Below are 18692 nucleotides of genomic sequence, written 5' to 3' on the forward strand. Positions count from 1 at the left end.
GGAAAAAAAATATATTATTGCAACATACATTGGGCCTGTTGCCATGAATTTTCTTTTTACATTATTGCAATATAAAATAAATTTTTAATTTAAAATCAGATTTACTGAAATAGTTGTATTTTTAATAACATTGCAGGATTTTTGTCCCCCTCTCCATAAACGAGGCATTTCCTTTTAGTTCAATTGAAAGTTATGTTCCTGAAATATTCAAGTTATAAGAAACTTAATACCTTTTGGACTCAAGTGTTGAAATATATTACTCTTCCCCCCAATTTAAGGCTGTAGTATGTATCTGATCAATTGAGATGGAAATCCAACACTGAGAGCTAGTGGAAAAATTTCAAACACAGTATTTCCAGACTTGTAGCATTTGAAATTTTATAAGATTCTTTTTTTTTTTTCATATAATTTGTGAGAGGCACACATTACCATCAACCTCGTAACAACTACAGAAACTACAGCTGACATCAAACTTCTTCACAGAATTTTTATTCCAAAATGTTAAAAATATGGAAAAACAAAATGCAATTTGAGGAATGAGGAATGGTTATCCACCAATAATTATTGCAACAAAGCTGCTTTATTATTATTACAATACTTCACTCTGAGTTGCACAAATATCTAATTTTTGAGAGGCACCTTTATCACAAGCCTCAACCTTTTCTTTGAAAAACAATTAATTATCATTTTTTATACTCTAAATGTATTTCAAGAAACTAAAGCTTTCTGCCATTTAGCACTGATGCATATCCAATAGCAACTTAACAAAATATTAAAATGGCAACAGGTGATACTGTAAATGGATGTTTATCTAACACCAAATTCTCCCATTTAATATGGGGAAAATATGTCAGCTTGAGATTGAAAGAAGTGAAATGCATGCAATATCAATCTCATTTCAGTTAACATTGTTTTTAACTCAGTGAAATATTCCAACTGCAATTTAGTACAAAAAATGCACATGCAACTGTCTCTATGTACAGAAACAAAATTCATTACCAGATTTTACATTCTAACTTAGAAAAATAACATGTGAGTTTAATCCAAAACACAAACAAGTTATGCATGTTTTTGTTTTTCTTTTAAAAAAGACTTTTAGTACTCGGTAAGTGCGATCAAATACAAGCATTACAGAGTAATGTTTGTCAAAAGACTAACGAATTGCAGCAGCCTTCATAAAGGCATGACTGACAACAGTTGCTTCCATACACATGCATTTAAAACCCTTCCCTTCATTCAAACTGTGACTTAATATCTCTTTCTGCTGCATGAAAACTGTCTTCCTAATCTGAATCTTCTTCTTCTCCATAATCATCAGCCCCAGGGGCTTCTGCAAGAAAGAAAGAAAAAGACACTTCTTCTTGAACATTGCTATGTACTTGAAAAATCACATAAATCAACTATATGTAGGAAATCACACTTTGTACATGCATTCACTCTGTATAAATTTGTTTCCTTATTTATTCACTCAAGGACAAACTACATGGATTTAAAATTTAGGTACATTTCTTTGCCGTCTTCTGAAAAACAGCATTGTGAAATGACCGAATTCAAGGTTTTGTGGAAAACATGAACACATGAGGGTGAATTTTTCATTTTCTTTCTCAACTTGAATGCCAGGCCTACCAGTTTGGTTCCTGGGTAGTTTGCCGTTTTTCGTTTTTGTGCACGTTTAAATGCTTACATGTCCATCCACTAGTCTATAAGGATTCCTTCAGGAAGGAGAAAAACAAATTTTAATGTGCCAGTGGAGGAAAGATAGCTGTAGGCTGGAGGAATTCAAACCAAATTTTTCTAATACAACCAAGTTCTAAAGTAAAAAGAAAAACAGCAACAAACAATAATAATTAAATCCACCCACCTACGGCCCCTCTCAACAGTCTTCCAACCTCAGGGTCTCTTGCTAGGTCGTTGGGTGTTTGCTTTGCATTGTTCCGAATATCTGTTCTTGCACCTAGTAAGCAAAAGACTATAAGGGTCAACAAAACCAATGAAACTATTAAAGATCCAGTCATGTAACATATAATTTTCATAAAGGCAGGAAAGGTACTGGAAGAAGAAAAAAAATAAACAAAGAAGATTCTCCTCTACAATAAAACTTCAAGACTCTTGAAATTTCATATAGATTATTTGATAAATAGAAGGTATCTGACATACAAGGCAGATGAGGATCTTACCTCGCTCTAATAGTAATTCAACAATGTCTGGATGGCCTTTCCATGATGCTGAATGTAAAGGAGTATCACCAAGCTTATTCTAAAATGCATAAAATTGCTCCTGATTACTACTAACAGTACAATCTTATTGCCGAGGTATGAAGGCCTGATAATAAACAACCTTTGAGCGTTAAGCACACGTTACAAAAAACCTTTTACCTGTACTGAAATCTGTATTCTTGGCTGTGCCAGTAACACCTTTACACATTCTATTTTCAATAAAACAAAATATTACTTTATAAACCTTAACTTTAAAAAAATATGACAAGACAGTATAACAAATTATCTACTTATTTATTAAAATCTTATAAAACGTTGAAGTTCCGTGCTTATCCTTGACAAGGTTTACACACCAACAGTGCTTTTTACCCTGTAACCCCTAATATCAAAAAACAAATTCTCCTTTCCTGTCCCCATACTTTTCTTAAAAAAAGTACTGTAACTGAGGAGAAGTTATTAAAATATCAAGAAAATTCACCTTGGGTGATCATATCCTTAATTCTCATGACTTCAGGGGTTGAATAAGCATTAATATTACAAGGAGAAATTTGATACTGATCACTGCTAGGGATTAAAGCCCGGTTAAATATGACTAATTATAGAGATTGCTTCACACACCTGTGTGCCCTCCTTGTGCTGCCCAGTGGAGAGGGGTGGAGCCAGCCTTGTCAAGACCATTGACTGATACCTATCACAACACCAATAACACTACATTTAACTACAAAGTCGCAATATCAACATCGATATTCTCCTTAAGCAATATTCCCATATATTTCCTATGGTTCTAGTTGGGAGACCCAACCCTTTACCTAATCCCTAAGGCAAAATGACATTTTCTCCAGATCCAGGACTACAAACTCAATGTCCATGTGTAATATACCATTATAAAGCTACTCATCACTGATATAATTATAAATGAGAAAAGTTATGGCTTTGAGATAAATGGGCTTAAAACATAAAAATTTAAAAGTTCAAAATCCTCCCAATCCTTGTGTATATTATAGGGGTATTTTGCTTATTTTGCACGGCTCAACATGTTCATTAATGCGAGAGATGCATGAAGACCCACAACTTCTAAGCAGGTTGATTTTAAGGAAAATGTGTGGATGGTCAACCATATCACACATGGGAGGGGGTTAAGTTTTCATCCTTTTAATAAGTAGATCTTCACAAGACCATCTTGGTGTCAAAACTTCATCTAAATCTGTCAAATATTGACAAAGTTACGGTATTATGTGTCAATAGGCACTCTTAGGGATTAAAGGGTAAATTGGTAATTGGTACTGACTCAATTTTTTGACCCCTCTTTTCTCAAAAACAAAGGAAAAGCATTGAAAATAGTCAAAGTCTGTCTGTAAAGAATTCACGAAATCCTGCAAAAACAATTTCACCAACAAAGTGATATAATAATAATAATAATAAATAATAATAATAATAATTTAATATTTATATTGCACAAAATACATGTAAATATGATCAAATGCACATTACATGAAAGTAAATTAGCGACATTAATAAGTTATCCAAAAATAAATTATAACTAAAAATATTATATAAATAAAAACAAATGTATCTATAAAAATATAATACATACATAATCCTAAAAAATCCTAATAAAAAGCTTATCTAAAAAAATGGGTCTTAAGTAAACCTTTAAACCTATGAAAACTGGACTCGTTTCGTATTTGTGACGGTAATCCATTCCACAGTTTAGGTGCCGCAGCTAAAAAAGCACGGTCACTCAATGTCTTTTTAGTTAAAGTTCTTAGGGTTTGAAGCATGATTCCCATTGCACACGATCTTAAATTGTAACTCTTTTCCTCCCTTTTGTTAATGAGTTCTCGTAGATATACCGGACCTTGTCCATGGATTGCTTTAAAAGTAATTATAATAATCTTAAAATGAATCCTAAATTCTACTGGAAGCCAATGAAGCGTACACAGAGTTGGTGAGATGTGATAAAATCTAGGAATCCTAAAAATAACTCTTGCTACGAAATTCTGGAGCCGTATATATTGCCCCTTTTCCAGGATGTTCTTCAATTTCCAATTTACTAATCATGAAATGTGTGTGAGATAAAGTATGGATACTGTAATGAGAAATTTGATGTTGGTCTATGTTGAGGATCTAAGGATTAACATTTGTTTTAATCAAAATAATACACAGTTTTGATAAAAATATTTGACTGCACCTTGCCAACACTGTGCATATATAACTAACACATAAAACCATTTAAAGTTAGATTGTGAAAGTAACTAGACAAGTAAAGTAACAGTGTTGATAAATGAAAGCAAACTCAGATGAAACTGGTGGAATGTACTAGAAAACTCTAACACATGATAACATTGCAAATTACCTTGTTCTGTAGGCACTCATTAAGAAAGCCCATGTTTCCTAAATGAAAAACAAAATCTCATCTACTTTGGAAGCCTATTAAGAACTCAAGATATACAAGACAACACTGATAAACTAATCCCTTTTGTTTTTTGAGATCAGCTTCTGGTATTTCCGGGAAAGCTGTAACATCGATCATGGGAATAAGATTGATTGATCACTCCCTAAAATGTTCAGCAAATTTAAGTTTTGGGTAAAGAATCCAAGGTCAAACTGTGATAGCTGTTTAAAATTTCTCTTTGAAAAGGCCTTAAGGAATGCAGGGAATAACATTTTAACAAATATTGCTTTGATTTTCTCACTGGGTGCCCCATCCTTTAGAAAAAAACACATTCAACTTAACTTAAGAATATGAAGAATATTACGAATATGCCTGCCCTGTTTGGGCAGCCCTGCCAAAGTACTTAGATGACGCTATAGAATCTGTACAAAAAAGGGCCCTACGCATCATCCTGCTGGACTGTCACTATGACGATGCCCTAATTCAATCTGGCGTCACTGCCCTTTCCCAGAGTCTAAGGGAAGTAGCTTGCACAAATTTTATCAGGCGTGACTGCCTGTCGTCTCCTATTCTCAAGCCATTAATTCCTTGTGTGTCAATTGACAGGCCATACTGCCTCCGATCAGGCGAACGTGTTCCGGTTCGCTTTGACCCCAAGACAAAGTGGTTTGCAGATTTCTGCACCATTAAGTATCAAGACCAGTTGTAATCCTTTTCTCTGTTATGTTTTCTCTGTTATTTAGCGCTTCGAATCATATTTATATAATTATTTATTTGACTGTCTTTATACCGTAGTGTCTTGTATTATTGTCACTGACCATCCGGAAAAATAATTCAGCCTTTAGGCTGCGAGAGGGATATCAATAAACTATTATTATTATTATTATTATTATTATTGTTATTGTTATTGTTATTATTATTATTATTATTATTACTGTTATTATTATTATAACTGAATAGTAAGAGTTAAGCATGATTACTAACTAACTGCATACCTCAAAACTGACTGACTATCTTTTCCTGAATATACTATGATCTCAAACACAGTTCTCCCTGGCCTCTCTTCGTTACTTTCAATATGTACAGTCTGTCTCCTAGTGAATAAAAAATAATAAATATCTACAGATTGTTCCATCTCATGATTGGGAGTGCTAATTTTTCAAACATAGTAAAGTAAAGTAAAGTGAACTTTATTAAAGACATGGTGGCCCAATCAGCTGCGGGGCTGTTATCCTGAGGGGCCCTGTAGTGTATACACCTAAAATCATTATAGCAAAGTATTGAATTACAATGAACACTTGTAGTCTAAAACTTGTGGTCTGAGAAAAAAATTACAATATATATGATTCTAATAAACACTTTTGGGCTAAAATATTACAGGATAGAAAAAATAAATAAAAACATTTGCACACTAAGAAAAATCTATGCAAAATCGTGTTTCATCATTAGTCGCTTAAAAGCCTCCAAGGATGCCGCCTGTTTGTATGTTTCAGGTAACGAGTTAAGTAAAATCGCTCCGGAGTATCTAAAAAATCTCTTCCTGAGGCTAAGTTTGGGTCTTGAAGAATGAATGTCTTCACGCCGACGTGTATTGTAACTATGGAAACTGTGGTTTCTGTTAAAATAACACTGCTTTACATTACTCTTGCAATACATATTCTCTACAATGTAACCTATAACCTACAATAAGCATAACCAATCATTATTAATATCATGTATGTAAGATTGGAAAACTGTTCTTGAAATTATCCAATATACCTCCCACTGAAGGCATCTTCGTTTGGACCCTCTCTCCCTTTAAAAATTCCAGTTTTGTAAAATATTTTAATGAGGTATGAGGCATTACCTGAACCAAGTTTTTATAATATTTTATTATTTTAAAAACTTGGTTGAGGTGATGCCTCATACCCTTGTATCCCAATAACCTTTCACTGAGAGGGAGAGGGGCAAATATGCCCTGGGAACAAGGTTGGGGAGTACAGATATTTCCCAGAACTGCACATTGCAAACTAGCAGAAGAGGAGTATTTTTTACTGCAGCACAAACTGCCCCCTAGGTACCCTTGTTAAATCATTTTAAAAATCCCCAAGAAGCTTTGATGATCTGTATAAGGATCTTTTGAGGATCTTGAGTGGGGCCTTGCTCTTCACTTCTAATCCTCAAAAAACTTTAAAGGCGTATTGCGCGCCGAGAAACAGTTTTCATATATGAAAACCCCCCTATTTTATTTGAGTGGGAGTCGAGTGAGAAAGCAATAAGCAATCACGAATAGTCTTTCCCTCCTGCAAGAGTCGTAGAGGAAATCCGTATGACCCGCTTGAGTTCATACAGCCAATAAGATCACGCATTTAGACCATACAGCATTTCAAAACAAAAACAAACGACCGCAATGACTCTTGGGTGAAGGTGGGCCTTTAAGAATCAAAGTGTATAATGTTGCAAAGATCCCTGAGGTATCTGCTATAATCCTTAAGGATCTGATGAAAAAATTAACACTAAATTATTATTCACCAAAGTGGAGGTGAATAGTAGGTAAATACAGTGTATCCATCACTTTCACCGACACTGAGGTGAATAATAATTATTGTTTTAGTATGTATCACACAAGCTGAATAACTAGTGGACCAAAAAATTATTTTTTTTTCTGACAATATACCGACAATTGATATGGAATTAATGCAATGTTAGTATTTACTTTAAGTCCTGATGTTTTACCCGTGTATAAATAAAGTTAAATAAATAAATTATTAAAATAAATTTTAAAATCTCGCGCACCACGCAGTAAGTAATTTCTTGTTGTAGAAAGTTCTGTCTTGCTTTCTTGCCGACAAAACTTTTGGAGACACCTGTTTAGTTCCTACAGTGCCATTTTTTTAATTTTTCTGCAAAATTCGTCCTGTTGTTGAAACAATGCTGAAAATATCACATGTTTCATTGCTTTCATTGTAATTTTAGTGCTAGGCAGTTTTCATAAACAAGGGATTGTATTTTCATTTTTCGCCTTTTTTGAATGTGAGGTTGAAAAGATTAAATAACTTACCATTTAATGCCGTCAAACCAAACTTTGTTGCCATTTATGTATTTTTCTTTTAGCAGGCGTCTCGTTTATCGAAATAATTTCCTCTTAAGTAACCGTGGCGAAACGGGAAGCCATCTTGTTTCTCTTTGGATGCTCGGAGGTGAATAGTACTTGGCTAATCACCTGAGCTAGCCACTCAGTGTGCGCGAAAAGTACTATTCACTTGTGTGGTAATTACTATCACACCAAGATGGGGTTCAACAATTTATTGACAAAAGATGAACAGACTAACAACTGAATATTGACCCCCACCTTATGGGTGGGAGGGTAGGGTTTTGAGGCCTAACAGAGATTGTCCAACATGAGAGTGAACTCGAGCACATGTCCTAATGACGTCACCGGTTCTGAGTGGCCAATGACCATGAGCTATTAATTACAAGTATTAACTCTTACAACTTAATCCTACCCATATAGTAATAACCGTTATTTACCCTTGTGCAGTGTTTATAGCATTGCATGTAGGTGCTAGTGCGGCTGAGTATTACTGGTTACTGCACTTGGGACAGTATCAACACATCTCCCTGAGACCTCATGTTCAAGTAATTTTCCGAGCTGCTATGGTCACATGACTAACAGTGCACTACACCGAGAAACAACTCCAACAATCCTGCAGGATATTACTGGATCTCTTATATCCTACAAAGAATTTTCCCTAGGTAGGATTCTAGTCCAAGATTTCTCCCAATATTATCTTTCAGACAGTCAGTTTTTTATAGCCATTTGCCACTACCCACTGATGTACAGTGTACTGGGGTGGAGAGGGACAGTGACGGGTAAAATTTGTATTCAACATGGCAAGTCTGAGGCCCAAAACACTCACATTCAAATCCAAACTCCAACACATGATGATAACCCCTAGATCAACATACATGTACATCCACATAGATTACCATTGTGCAAAATGTAAATTCTGAGAAATCATTCATAACATTGTAAACTAAGACAATGTAAGCTTTTCACCTCGTTTAGCTGCCTCATGCAGGGGATTTTCCACCGATTCAGTATGTTCACCAACTAAAAAATAATGGCAATAGTAGTTTACTTCCATAATGTCCCATTGAAGGTTACACCTCCTTTATTGACTGAGGGGTTAGTGCATCACACACCCTCAGGACACAAGTTTGTACTTGCCATTATATACAGTTGAGATGTGGTCATTTGGGTTGGGTTTCTGGAAATGGGTATTAATAAAGCTATGCATAACACATAGATAACTTCCAGGGTGTAGGTTTCTAAAGAAACTGTGGTGCTGCTACCTTTAATCATCAACTGTCAGTTAATAACTAAAGTTAATTTGGACACTGTAAAGAGATTCAACAGCTGACATTTCCAGTATCAGCCCTTTATTTGCACTACAAACCTACAGACTCACATGTTTGCCTATAACTGTTCTTACAAACACATAGCAGTCTGTGGCATTTCTCTTCATCATGGCAACACTGAACGCTGCAAATCTACAGAGCAAAAATTCATCTTTCAAATCAGCACCCTTAATCCCCACAAAATCAACAAAATAATGCTTTTCATTCTACAAATTTATTTCTTGCTTTCCACTTTTCCATGCTTCCATCAATAGCATAAGTCCACTGCTCACCAATATAAACCACACACAACCCACAATTCCTTGATTCACACTGATGAAGGACTAACACCTGAAATGTTAGCTCTCAAATCTCTTTACCATGGCCAAATAACCTTAAGTATCAACTCAGTTGATAAAACCGAACGCTTCCCCACCAATGCATCACCACCAAATAATTTATATGTATGTATAACACATTCAAGATCTGCCTTAGTTAGGTGAGCAAGACAAGCTGCCCTTATTGCCTTCACATTGCTGAGCTTACATCCACCTATGCAGCATTTGAATGATCATGCTTAAAGGGAAAGAATCAGCGACAAGGACAAAAATAGTTGTCGAAGAGAGTAGGACTGACTAAAAATTCACCAAATTAGGCTATCTGTAATGAGTATCTGCTTTAATCTTACCATAATTTGATGGAATCAGCCCTGTTTTTTTCCCCACTTTGGCTTTCCACCAAGGTCCAGAACTCTGCAACATAAAAAAAATTTAAAATTTTATTCAATAAAAACTGACAGTTGGTTCTTACTACTTTAGAAGATATCTGCTAAGTTAACTACACATACAGTAAGAGACAGGGGGAGACAGTGTTGTAATCTGCCTCTGTGGGGTACACTAAGGTGTAAGTATACCTTGTAGGCACTGACGAATGCACGGGGTTATAGGCTCTGCCACCAAGTCAGATATCACACGTCACCATGTTAACTAGCCTCCCACGCAGTCGTTTTTAGGGGACTCGAATTACCTCCTCCCCACAAACGCCTGCTTACCCAAGTGCCACATTCCTTTCCGCCGCTAAGCCAATCACAGCAAACCTTCTAAAATCTGGAAGGTTGACCTTGACCTCAGAACACCTCTCGCGGTCTCGAACAGTAAAAACATCACGGCAGAGGCAGAACTTTACCGAGCTTACGTGAGCTTTGAGTATTGTGTGCCCTACGTTCAAAATTTCTAGTTCAACGGACTGCAATCAAAGAATTAGAATTCGTGACGGGAAATGACGATATTTTCGTCAATTTGCCGAATGGTTACGCAAAGTCGCTTTAATATTTATTGCTTTGCCTTCAATCTTGTCGACCTTGTCGGTGTGGAGGAAACCGAAATATTACCCGATATGTCAGTAAACTTTAAAGATTTTGCAGTTGAAACTCGCTTTATTATTGCAATTTGTTTGGGGGCATGTAGGACATTAGCTGACATTTTCCACAAGGACCACAAGTTGATTGGCTCTTTGTCGTTTAACTTTCCGTTTAATAGTCTTCAATGGACTGATAAATACTGCAGATCTTCCCTTGAATCGAGTTAGCCTCTCGAAGCACTTCGTCCAAACGAACAAATCTGCTCCAGAGTAACGTAGAGTAGTGTAAGAGGTGATATCATATCTTCATCGACTGTCAACTTGATCAGGCCGGGAAGATCGACTACACTTTCCCGAAGATTATGACTCTCCCAGCAGTTAACGGTGTCAAAACGTCGCACAAAAAGCGCTTTTATTCACACTCGATATTTGTTTTGGCGTTTCAGCCATAACCAGCCATTCCAGAAGTGAAAAAATATCTGTACATTCTAACTTAACTCCCGCATCTCTCAAGACTGTACCAGAGACTGTACAAAGCTCGCGGGAAACGGAAGCGGCCGTTGTAACCAAGAATTTGATTTGACACATTGGACAATGCCTCGATGGTGATTGACTAGGGTGCTTGAGGAGTAAAACAATGGGAAAGGAATGTGGCGCTTGGGTAAGCAGGCGTTTGTGGGGAGGAGGTAATACGAGTCCCCTAAAAACGACTGCGTGGGAGGCTACATGTTAACCCCTGGAGCCAGGTTGTGGAACAGCCTATCCAGTGACCTTCGTGCAGCAACATCTTACATGATTTTAAATTTAATCTACGTTACCACAGTTTTGAATGAGTTTTAACACGGCATGGCATCCTTGTAAAGCAGCTTTTAGTATGTGGTTAATAGTATTTTAGGTTAGTTTGTTTAGTTAGGGACGGTTTTGGTTATATTAAATATAACATTTTTATCTTTTATCTCTTTATAATCTTTGCTGAAGGATTTACCATGTATAAATAAAGTTATCATTACCATTACCAAGGCATCTGGGGGGGGGGGGGGGGTACAGGTGAACCTCCAGCCCCTTCAAAATGTGGGATACTATGGCTAATGGAAGGACACCCCTACAGAAAAATCCTGGCCCTCCAGGTTAAGGAGTTGGCATGAGGTCAAAACTGGAAATGTGACATGAGATGATGATATCCAAAGCGCCAACGTGGAATTGTTAATTACCACATAAGTATAAACTTATGAATTATAAGCTTACACTTTTCTGTTGTATAAATCTGGGCTTGAACAATCGATGAAACCGATGATCAGAAAATCAATCGATCAATCAATGACAATCGATGCCTTGTTAGTTTATTGGCATCGATTGGCATCGGCCAATCAATGACCAATCGATAATCACACAAAAGTGGTCGCAACTCATCGATTGTCATCGATTGGTGTTAAAGAAACAATTTGGTATTCCACACGTTCCAGCATGTACGTATACGCGCTCGCAGTACGCACAAATGTTTCAGACTTGAATTCGTTCACCGGATTGTTTGTCTGCAGATGCGACTGGAGACGAGTGAGCTCTGAATTGGTGGGTGATGTAATTATACTGAATTGTAATAAAATAAAACAGAATAAACGTGAATAGGCTTCGGTAATCATTTTATTACTTCTTTGTCACAACGAAGGTGCATGAAGTAAACAGGGTAAAAAATGAATAAAGTTTACTGCATGCAGGCTTAAATGGGTGAGCCGTATAGTAAAAGCTGGAAAAAAAGAGACCATATCGAGAAACTTAGAGCTAAGCAGGAAAAAGCCAACAACACAACATGTACAGCCTCCGTCCGAAACATAGTTACCACCGGTCACAAGAGAACTATAGGCCACAGTTTGGACTCAGATTCTTTTCGTAAATCTTGACTGAAAATAAAACGCATCAAAAATGAGAACCAATCGATGATAATCGATGTCAATTAACTGATCGATTGGCGTTGATAATCGATAAAAATTGATAATCGATGAAATCGATAATCACAAAAAACCAGTGCATCGATTGTTCATCAATTATCAATATCAATCGATTAATTGGCATCGATTGTCATTGATCGATTGATTTTCCGATCATCGGTTTCATCGATTGTTCAAGCCCTGTATAAATAAACAAAAAAAAAATGTGCGCTGTATTTGTACATAAACCAAATTTATGACCCTGAATTAAATAGCCAGATATATGACTTCTTAGCTGTAAGAAAAGCGTATTAAAACGATACTTTCAAACGTTTATCGACCTGCTAGCTAAGCTGATCGATATATAAACAACGATCGATAGATAGTGAAATCAATATAAATGAAACAGGACTAAAAGCATATGTAAGTGAAAATTATACATCGTTTACCCGGTCGATAATGTAAAGAATATCTCCTTCTTCAAAGCTAATCTCGTCTGGCTGCAAAAGAACAAAATGAATAAGCAAAATCACCGATTGGCATATATATTCAATGATCATATGCATCACCGAAAAAAAACCTGAAAACCACCAAAAGAAGGAAGTGAGTCGGCAGTATTGTACCTGTTGCGCTGCATAATTGAACAAAGCTCTCACAACTTGTACATGATCTGCAAATAAAATAAGAAATCAGACTGGATATTTGGAGGATTTTGACTAAAATCGCTGCATAACCGTATAACCTGGTCTGGGTATCGGAGGTGGAGGTCTTCGAGGAACAGACATCTTGGACGCAGTGACGGACGCAGTATAGGTGCATTATGCGCACGCGTTAAAGCTTATGAGCCAGCAGTTTCACAGCGTGTGCGGCTAAGCCAAAGAAAGATGCATGACTCATGTAAGACTCACGAAACCAGTTAGCTACAATGGCGGATCTGCAACAATTTTTGTCCTGTAAGTCCCTGTAAGCTGTAAAGCTTGGATGAATTTGGTTTGTGACTATGGATCAACTAGAAGAACTCTATTTTATAGTATTGAACAGAAAATGCTTTGAAGACGTCTATAAAAGAAGAGTTTGCGATTTCCTGGGAGATCTGAATTTTCAACAAAGCAGCAATGTACATTCACTATTGCTTGCATTAACTGTTATTCAGAAACTTTATGGAAGTCTTGAAACAATTCAGTGCCAATATTTAAGGATGATTACGGATGATCTTGTTGTCAAGAACTCTCTAATGGACAGTTTGTTAAAATTCCTGGATCACAGAAATCAGCATGTTGTCTTCTCTGCAACTAAAGCCATTGGAATAGTTTTACAAATGCTTCCTGAGCAGATGATGAGCGTTGAATGGATTAAAACGCTGTTTAATTTCAGCTGCCTTGGAAAAGAAGTTGAGCAACCTTGGAGACGACTATACAGCATGGAAATATTGAGAAAAGTTCTTAAAAGCTCAAGAGTCAGCCTAAAGAGAAAAGATGAAGATTTCCAACAACAAGAAAGGAATCAAGCTTGTCATTGCCAACACAAAACAAATGCAATTTATGACACAGTTCTGAGCAATAAATTGGTTGAGTTATGTTTAGAGAGTCTTAACTTGGTACACATTTTGTTTCACTACATTCCTTTTGTTGTTAGACCAAGTGGAATCTTCTCTTTTATGAAATCATGTCGGCAAATTGATGCTGCTGAAGATTTGGTTGTGTTACAAGCAGGTCTGAAATTAGGAGATGCAATTCATGATCAAGAAAATGTGAAGCGAGAGGCCATCTCTGGGAACAAAGAAAATAATTTGGTAGCATTCTTGCGCTGTGTTATGGAGATTGCTAAATATCTACAAGACAATGCAACACCTCTGGGAGACACTGATGCCAAATCATCTAATCAAGAGGAAAATGATTTGTATAGTTCTCTGGGAAGTAAATCTACAGAATGCACTGGAAACATGATGGTAAGATCTTATAGTGTTTCACCTTGCAGAGATGACACTCAGCTTGACGCCAAAACTGATGCCACAACAATTCAAATGCAAGCAAGAAACACCACCATCAGTCAGCTTTGCACAGTCTTGGCAACCTTGATTCAATACCTTCATTATCCAAGAATTCCATCACTGATTTTCAAGAAGATTTTGGAACTCCTGAATCAAGTGTTGGTTATACCAAGCCTGTCATTGTGTAGTCAGAAATCTGAGAGTACAAAATTTGAAAAGATCAAAAGAAGCTCTTCCATTTCTTTTCTGAGTGTTTTTGAATGCTGTCTGCTTGACAAAGTACCAAAATGTACTGGATTTGTTGGGTTCTGTGGAACAGAAATAAAAAGATTCTCGGACTTTACCAGTGGCAAGCATCATGAGTGTACTGATCTTGTTGCACTGAGAACAGCTTTACTTATTCTTGTCAAGGCTTCTTTTGTGGTGCTGAAGACAGCAGCAAATAAAGAAGGTATTCTGGAATTGATTTGTTTACTCTCTCAGAGAGCTTAATAAATCCCTCACACTTTGTAAAACACATCATAATGTTAGAGACAGATATACTAGAGTCTTTCTGTTGGTCAAAATGCCTCAGTCATCAATTTATAGTTTATACGCCGACTATTAAGGCCTTCAATCTGACAAGCTTCCCATTTGGATGCCTGATTTTGCATTAAGACAGCCCCCCCCCCTCCCCCCTCCACACCCCACCCTTAGGGTAAGTGGTAAGTATTAAAATGTGGGTTGAAAATACAAAAGAAATGCAGGTGGAGAAATGGTCAAAATGTCTGAAACAATTCCATCAAATAACACAAACCAGTTGGCTATTTACAAAGCATGGCCTTGATTTGAAAATGGGCCTGCAGCGAAACAAACCCAAGTGTGCAGAGTGGTACTTGAACCCAGGACCTCCGGATTACAAGACTGGCGCCCTAACCAGGCCATGCGTCCCTCCCTAAAACTTGGCCTTCATTTTATTATTGTTTTGTAAATAAAGGAAAGTGTTTTTGTAACACAAACATTAATGTTACCTTTCTGTTTTTGGTTGAGTAGAATTTTGGAAAATTACCCTTTTCTTTAACAAAATTTGTGAGTCGTAAAAAAGTCCCCCCTCCGTTATAACCCATTCCTTCTTGAGTCCTGATAATAAAATAATATTAATTGTGCTATCATGGTCACTTATTCAAAAATCCTTTTCTAGGTCCATCAGTACTTCAGACGTTATCCCTTTCCTGTGTTACCCGGTGGTGTAGTCACATTCAGTCTCTTGCCCCTGATATACTTGCTGACAGTGAGACCACCAAGCAAAGCTCCAATCAGAGTGAATTTCCCTCCGTTCTTGTCACACTATTCATTGATCAAGATGATTACCTTGTGGAAGTTCTGTTGTTACTCTTGCTGCTTCATCAGGAAATCCACAGGTAAAATTTCATTTGTAAGGCTGTTCATGCTGTGTGCTGTTGTTTCCTTGGACAGGAAATTTGCTAACCTGAATTTCCGGCATAATCAGCCGGAGAATACACATGTATGGCTGACACTTTTAGTAAAAATTGCTCTATTGCAAAAGTGTCTTTTATACTTGGATCCAGTATATAAATGGGTATTGAAAAATCGTTACTAAAAGAAAAACAACAGTTTTAATCTTGGCTGAAATCCTGAGATGGACTAAAATGTTATAAATGTGGGAGAAAAAATTCTCCTACGGTGTAGATGCTTCTTTCTGAGATCACTAGCTCTACATCTCTTGCATCCTTCAAAAATAAGTTAAAATATTTCTTTATTAAGAACTATTAATTTTTTTAATACAATTTGTTCTCTGATCTACTGCCTCAAGCTCATCCATAATTAAAGTACCTATTTTGTGAGGAAACCTAATTTCTTATAAGCCTCGTCGTTTTGTTTAGGTTTCCTTGCCCATTTTTACCTTCAGCTTGAAAACCTGTATTTGTATCTTAATTTGTAATGTGTGTAATATGGCAAAAAAATGTAATCAAAAATTGATTCTGAGTTCATGGATGGCTCGTCCCGTAAAGACCCTATATGACTTTTATTTTTCATCCTCTTTCTTAACCTGCTCCAGGTGTTTGCTCCACTCCTCACTTTCTGAACGCCTGCTACTTCTTCCTGTGCTGTCAGTTCAGTCTTCTTGTTTGTGTGACTTTTAATGAAATTTAACTGTGAATTTTATAACTAAAACAGAGTTTGGATTTTTGTTTTACAGGGTTCTTCCTTGCAGTGAAATTTCAACAAACGTTTTACAGCAGTTGAATCCCCATTTACTGTTTATGGCATTTGTGCAATCAATCGAGTTTGATCACTCAGTCCTTCTTGATCTCCTCATTTCGTCAGAGACGCGATTTCTCGAGTACATTTTAGAGTACCTTCACTTGGTTGTTGATGACTGGAAGTCGTTCAATCAATGCCTGCAGCCTTACGAAGGGAAGTGCTCTTACAGCGAAGCAGGAGAACAGACAAGGAATGACTCCAGCCGAGAAAACTGGCTTAGTGAATTAGATTCGTCTTCAGAGTTCTCGTTTGACACTACAAGTGTGTCTCAGGAAAGGCAAATTTTTCACAACGAATTTAACCCGAGGGAAAGTTTATTTCCCAGTAAACAGGAAAAACCTAAAACACAAGAGCAAGCTGTTTGGGAGAACAGAGATGTTGACGTTTGTGAAACCTTTTCATCGCACATTGTTCGCAAGAGCGGCTGTTGCAATCAGCTGTCAGTGTTAGCGCGCCCACAAGCTGGCTGTGGGCTCCTTCATCCGTGTGATACACTGGAAAAGGAAAACCACAGTGGGCTGAAAAACATCGCCGCAGCATATCCCTCAAGCGATGAATCGGACATGGAAATTGAATACAAAACTGAGAACGCCTACGATTGTCAGAAAAACAATTCAGCTATTTCCGCTCCTGAGAATTTAGACAAGATCATGTCTATGTTGATCAGGCTTAGATTGTCAGTGGCGAGGTTGTCATCCAGCGGCCATTTTCCGTATTCTGCTGCTCCTTTATTAACACTTATGGAGCGTGTTGAACAATGCTACGATGGCTGTTGATCAGAGCAATTATACTTACGTAACACTGACAATGTACTGTCAATAAGAACTTTACAAGTTAAAATAATACCATACTGTTTTACAAGATTGCCGTGTGGGAGCCTGACTTACAATTGCTGTAAAGTCGATCAATTTCCATTTTAAAGCGTCCAAGAGAGTCTAATTTTCGTAAATTCACCGGTAGACTGTTCCACAATAGCGTCCCGCTGCAGCCAAAGCTCACTTGCGATAATTCGTGCGTGGCTTAGGCAAGTCTAGTTTGATCTCGGAATCCCTTAGATTATACGGTGTGCTTCGGATGCTAAACAAATTTTGCAACCAGGTTGGGGAAAGCCCTTCAATTGTTTTAAACATTAATTTCGCCTTCAGCTTCTTTCGGCACATGGAGAGATTGTCCCAGTGGAGCCTATTAATATAACAGTATCAATAAAAGTATCAATTATCTTTAACTTTGACTGAAATACTTCTTTCATAATTATTATCGGAAGATCCTGTTAGAAAATGAAGAAATTCAAACACATTTTGCACCATCCACTCTGAAATTGCAATAAAGCAGGTTGAACAAAGCTGAAACCAAAGAATTAAAGCTAAATAACATCTGAATAATCACATTTTAGACTTTCATCCTCAGATTCAAAGAACTTCACACTTCGTTGTACACCTTTTTGAAACGAACGATTGCGCGGCCACGCTGCAACAGGTTTTCAGGCGTCGAAAGTCTAACATGCTTTCAGCAATTTCTCTCAGCTCGCAAAGCACATTTTTCAAAAGTTGTATGGCAAGTAGTACGGAACATTGCCCAGTGTAACAGGGCGGTAAAGGGGTTGACGGATTTTGCGTGCTTCGAGAAAAAAAAAAACCAAATGTGATGCGTGATCCCGTGCGTGATCTGTTCTGCGTGATTCGTGAATCCGATGACAACTTGCGTGAAAAACGAGAATCAAGTAGCGGTAGGTAAAAAAGAACTGAAAATGATAACAAAGAATATTAATTCACTCTTAAACCTAGGTTACAGATTATAGGCATTTGCTTCTGTCAAAAGTCGACTGTCTTTTCTTATATTACCACTTCTCGCTGAATATTGTCTCTGCACATGATGACAGAACTTAGAGTGAGGGATTGCCGGATCGTTTGGATACAGTCACTTGTATAGAAAATACTCTTTTAGGAGAAAACTATCTAACAAGAGCTACGCTACCTCGAGAAGATGCCGTAAAACACACTTTTTGGTCGGCGCATGGGCTCCTGTCGGCGTGATGTCCACCATCTACGCATACCGATCCCACAATGCCTTGCTCGTTCTAGTTGGGACAAGAGGCGTGATTCGTGACTCGAGGAGAAAAGGTTTGTGGGTTTTTTTTACCACCCTAGTGTAAAATAGCCTTG

At 37.2% G+C, this 18692-nt stretch overlaps 2 protein-coding genes across 2 annotated transcripts; one reads left to right on the top strand and one right to left on the bottom strand.

Moving 5' to 3' along the window:
* Positions 1–467: 467 nt before the first annotated feature.
* LOC146468204 (osteoclast-stimulating factor 1-like) lies at positions 468–13110 on the bottom strand. Its single transcript, XM_085124815.1, has 11 exons — positions 13018–13110; positions 12899–12945; positions 12725–12775; positions 9680–9743; positions 8651–8704; positions 4573–4610; positions 2835–2904; positions 2376–2425; positions 2178–2256; positions 1862–1954; positions 468–1330 (listed from the first exon to the last, which is right to left on the bottom strand). The coding sequence occupies exons 1-11, from the start codon at positions 13058–13060 to the stop codon at positions 1284–1286; spliced, it is 636 nt and encodes a 211-aa protein (XP_084980941.1). The 5' UTR covers positions 13061–13110; the 3' UTR covers positions 468–1283.
* LOC146468205 (uncharacterized) lies at positions 13101–17755 on the top strand. The gene is made up of 3 exons (XM_085124806.1): positions 13101–14716; positions 15446–15665; positions 16466–17755. The coding sequence occupies exons 1-3, from the start codon at positions 13276–13278 to the stop codon at positions 17304–17306; spliced, it is 2502 nt and encodes an 833-aa protein (XP_084980932.1). The 5' UTR covers positions 13101–13275; the 3' UTR covers positions 17307–17755.
* Positions 17756–18692: the final 937 nt, after the last annotated feature.

This window comes from Pavona decussata, unplaced genomic scaffold (assembly GCF_977016875.1).
Source record: "Pavona decussata unplaced genomic scaffold, jaPavDecu1.1 SCAFFOLD_133, whole genome shotgun sequence".
In the NCBI taxonomy this organism is placed as follows: domain Eukaryota; kingdom Metazoa; phylum Cnidaria; class Anthozoa; order Scleractinia; family Agariciidae; genus Pavona; species Pavona decussata.

Excerpts from the sequence above, each read along its gene's own strand:
- LOC146468204 (XM_085124815.1), bottom strand. The coding sequence starts at position 13,060 with ATGTCTGTTCCTCGAAGACCTCCACCTCCGATACCCAGACCAG. Across the intron at positions 8,705-9,679 it reads GCTGATTCCATCAAATTATG|TTGGTGAACATACTGAATCG; the intron begins GTAAGATTAAAG and ends ATTATTTTTTAG. Across the intron at positions 1,331-1,861 it reads ACTGTTGAGAGGGGCCGTAG|AAGCCCCTGGGGCTGATGAT; the intron begins GTGGGTGGATTT and ends TCTTTCTTGCAG.
- LOC146468205 (XM_085124806.1), top strand. The coding sequence starts at position 13,276 with ATGGATCAACTAGAAGAACTCTATTTTATAGTATTGAACAGAAAATGC. Across the intron at positions 14,717-15,445 it reads GACAGCAGCAAATAAAGAAG|GTCCATCAGTACTTCAGACG; the intron begins GTATTCTGGAAT and ends ATCCTTTTCTAG. Across the intron at positions 15,666-16,465 it reads CTTCATCAGGAAATCCACAG|GGTTCTTCCTTGCAGTGAAA; the intron begins GTAAAATTTCAT and ends TTTGTTTTACAG.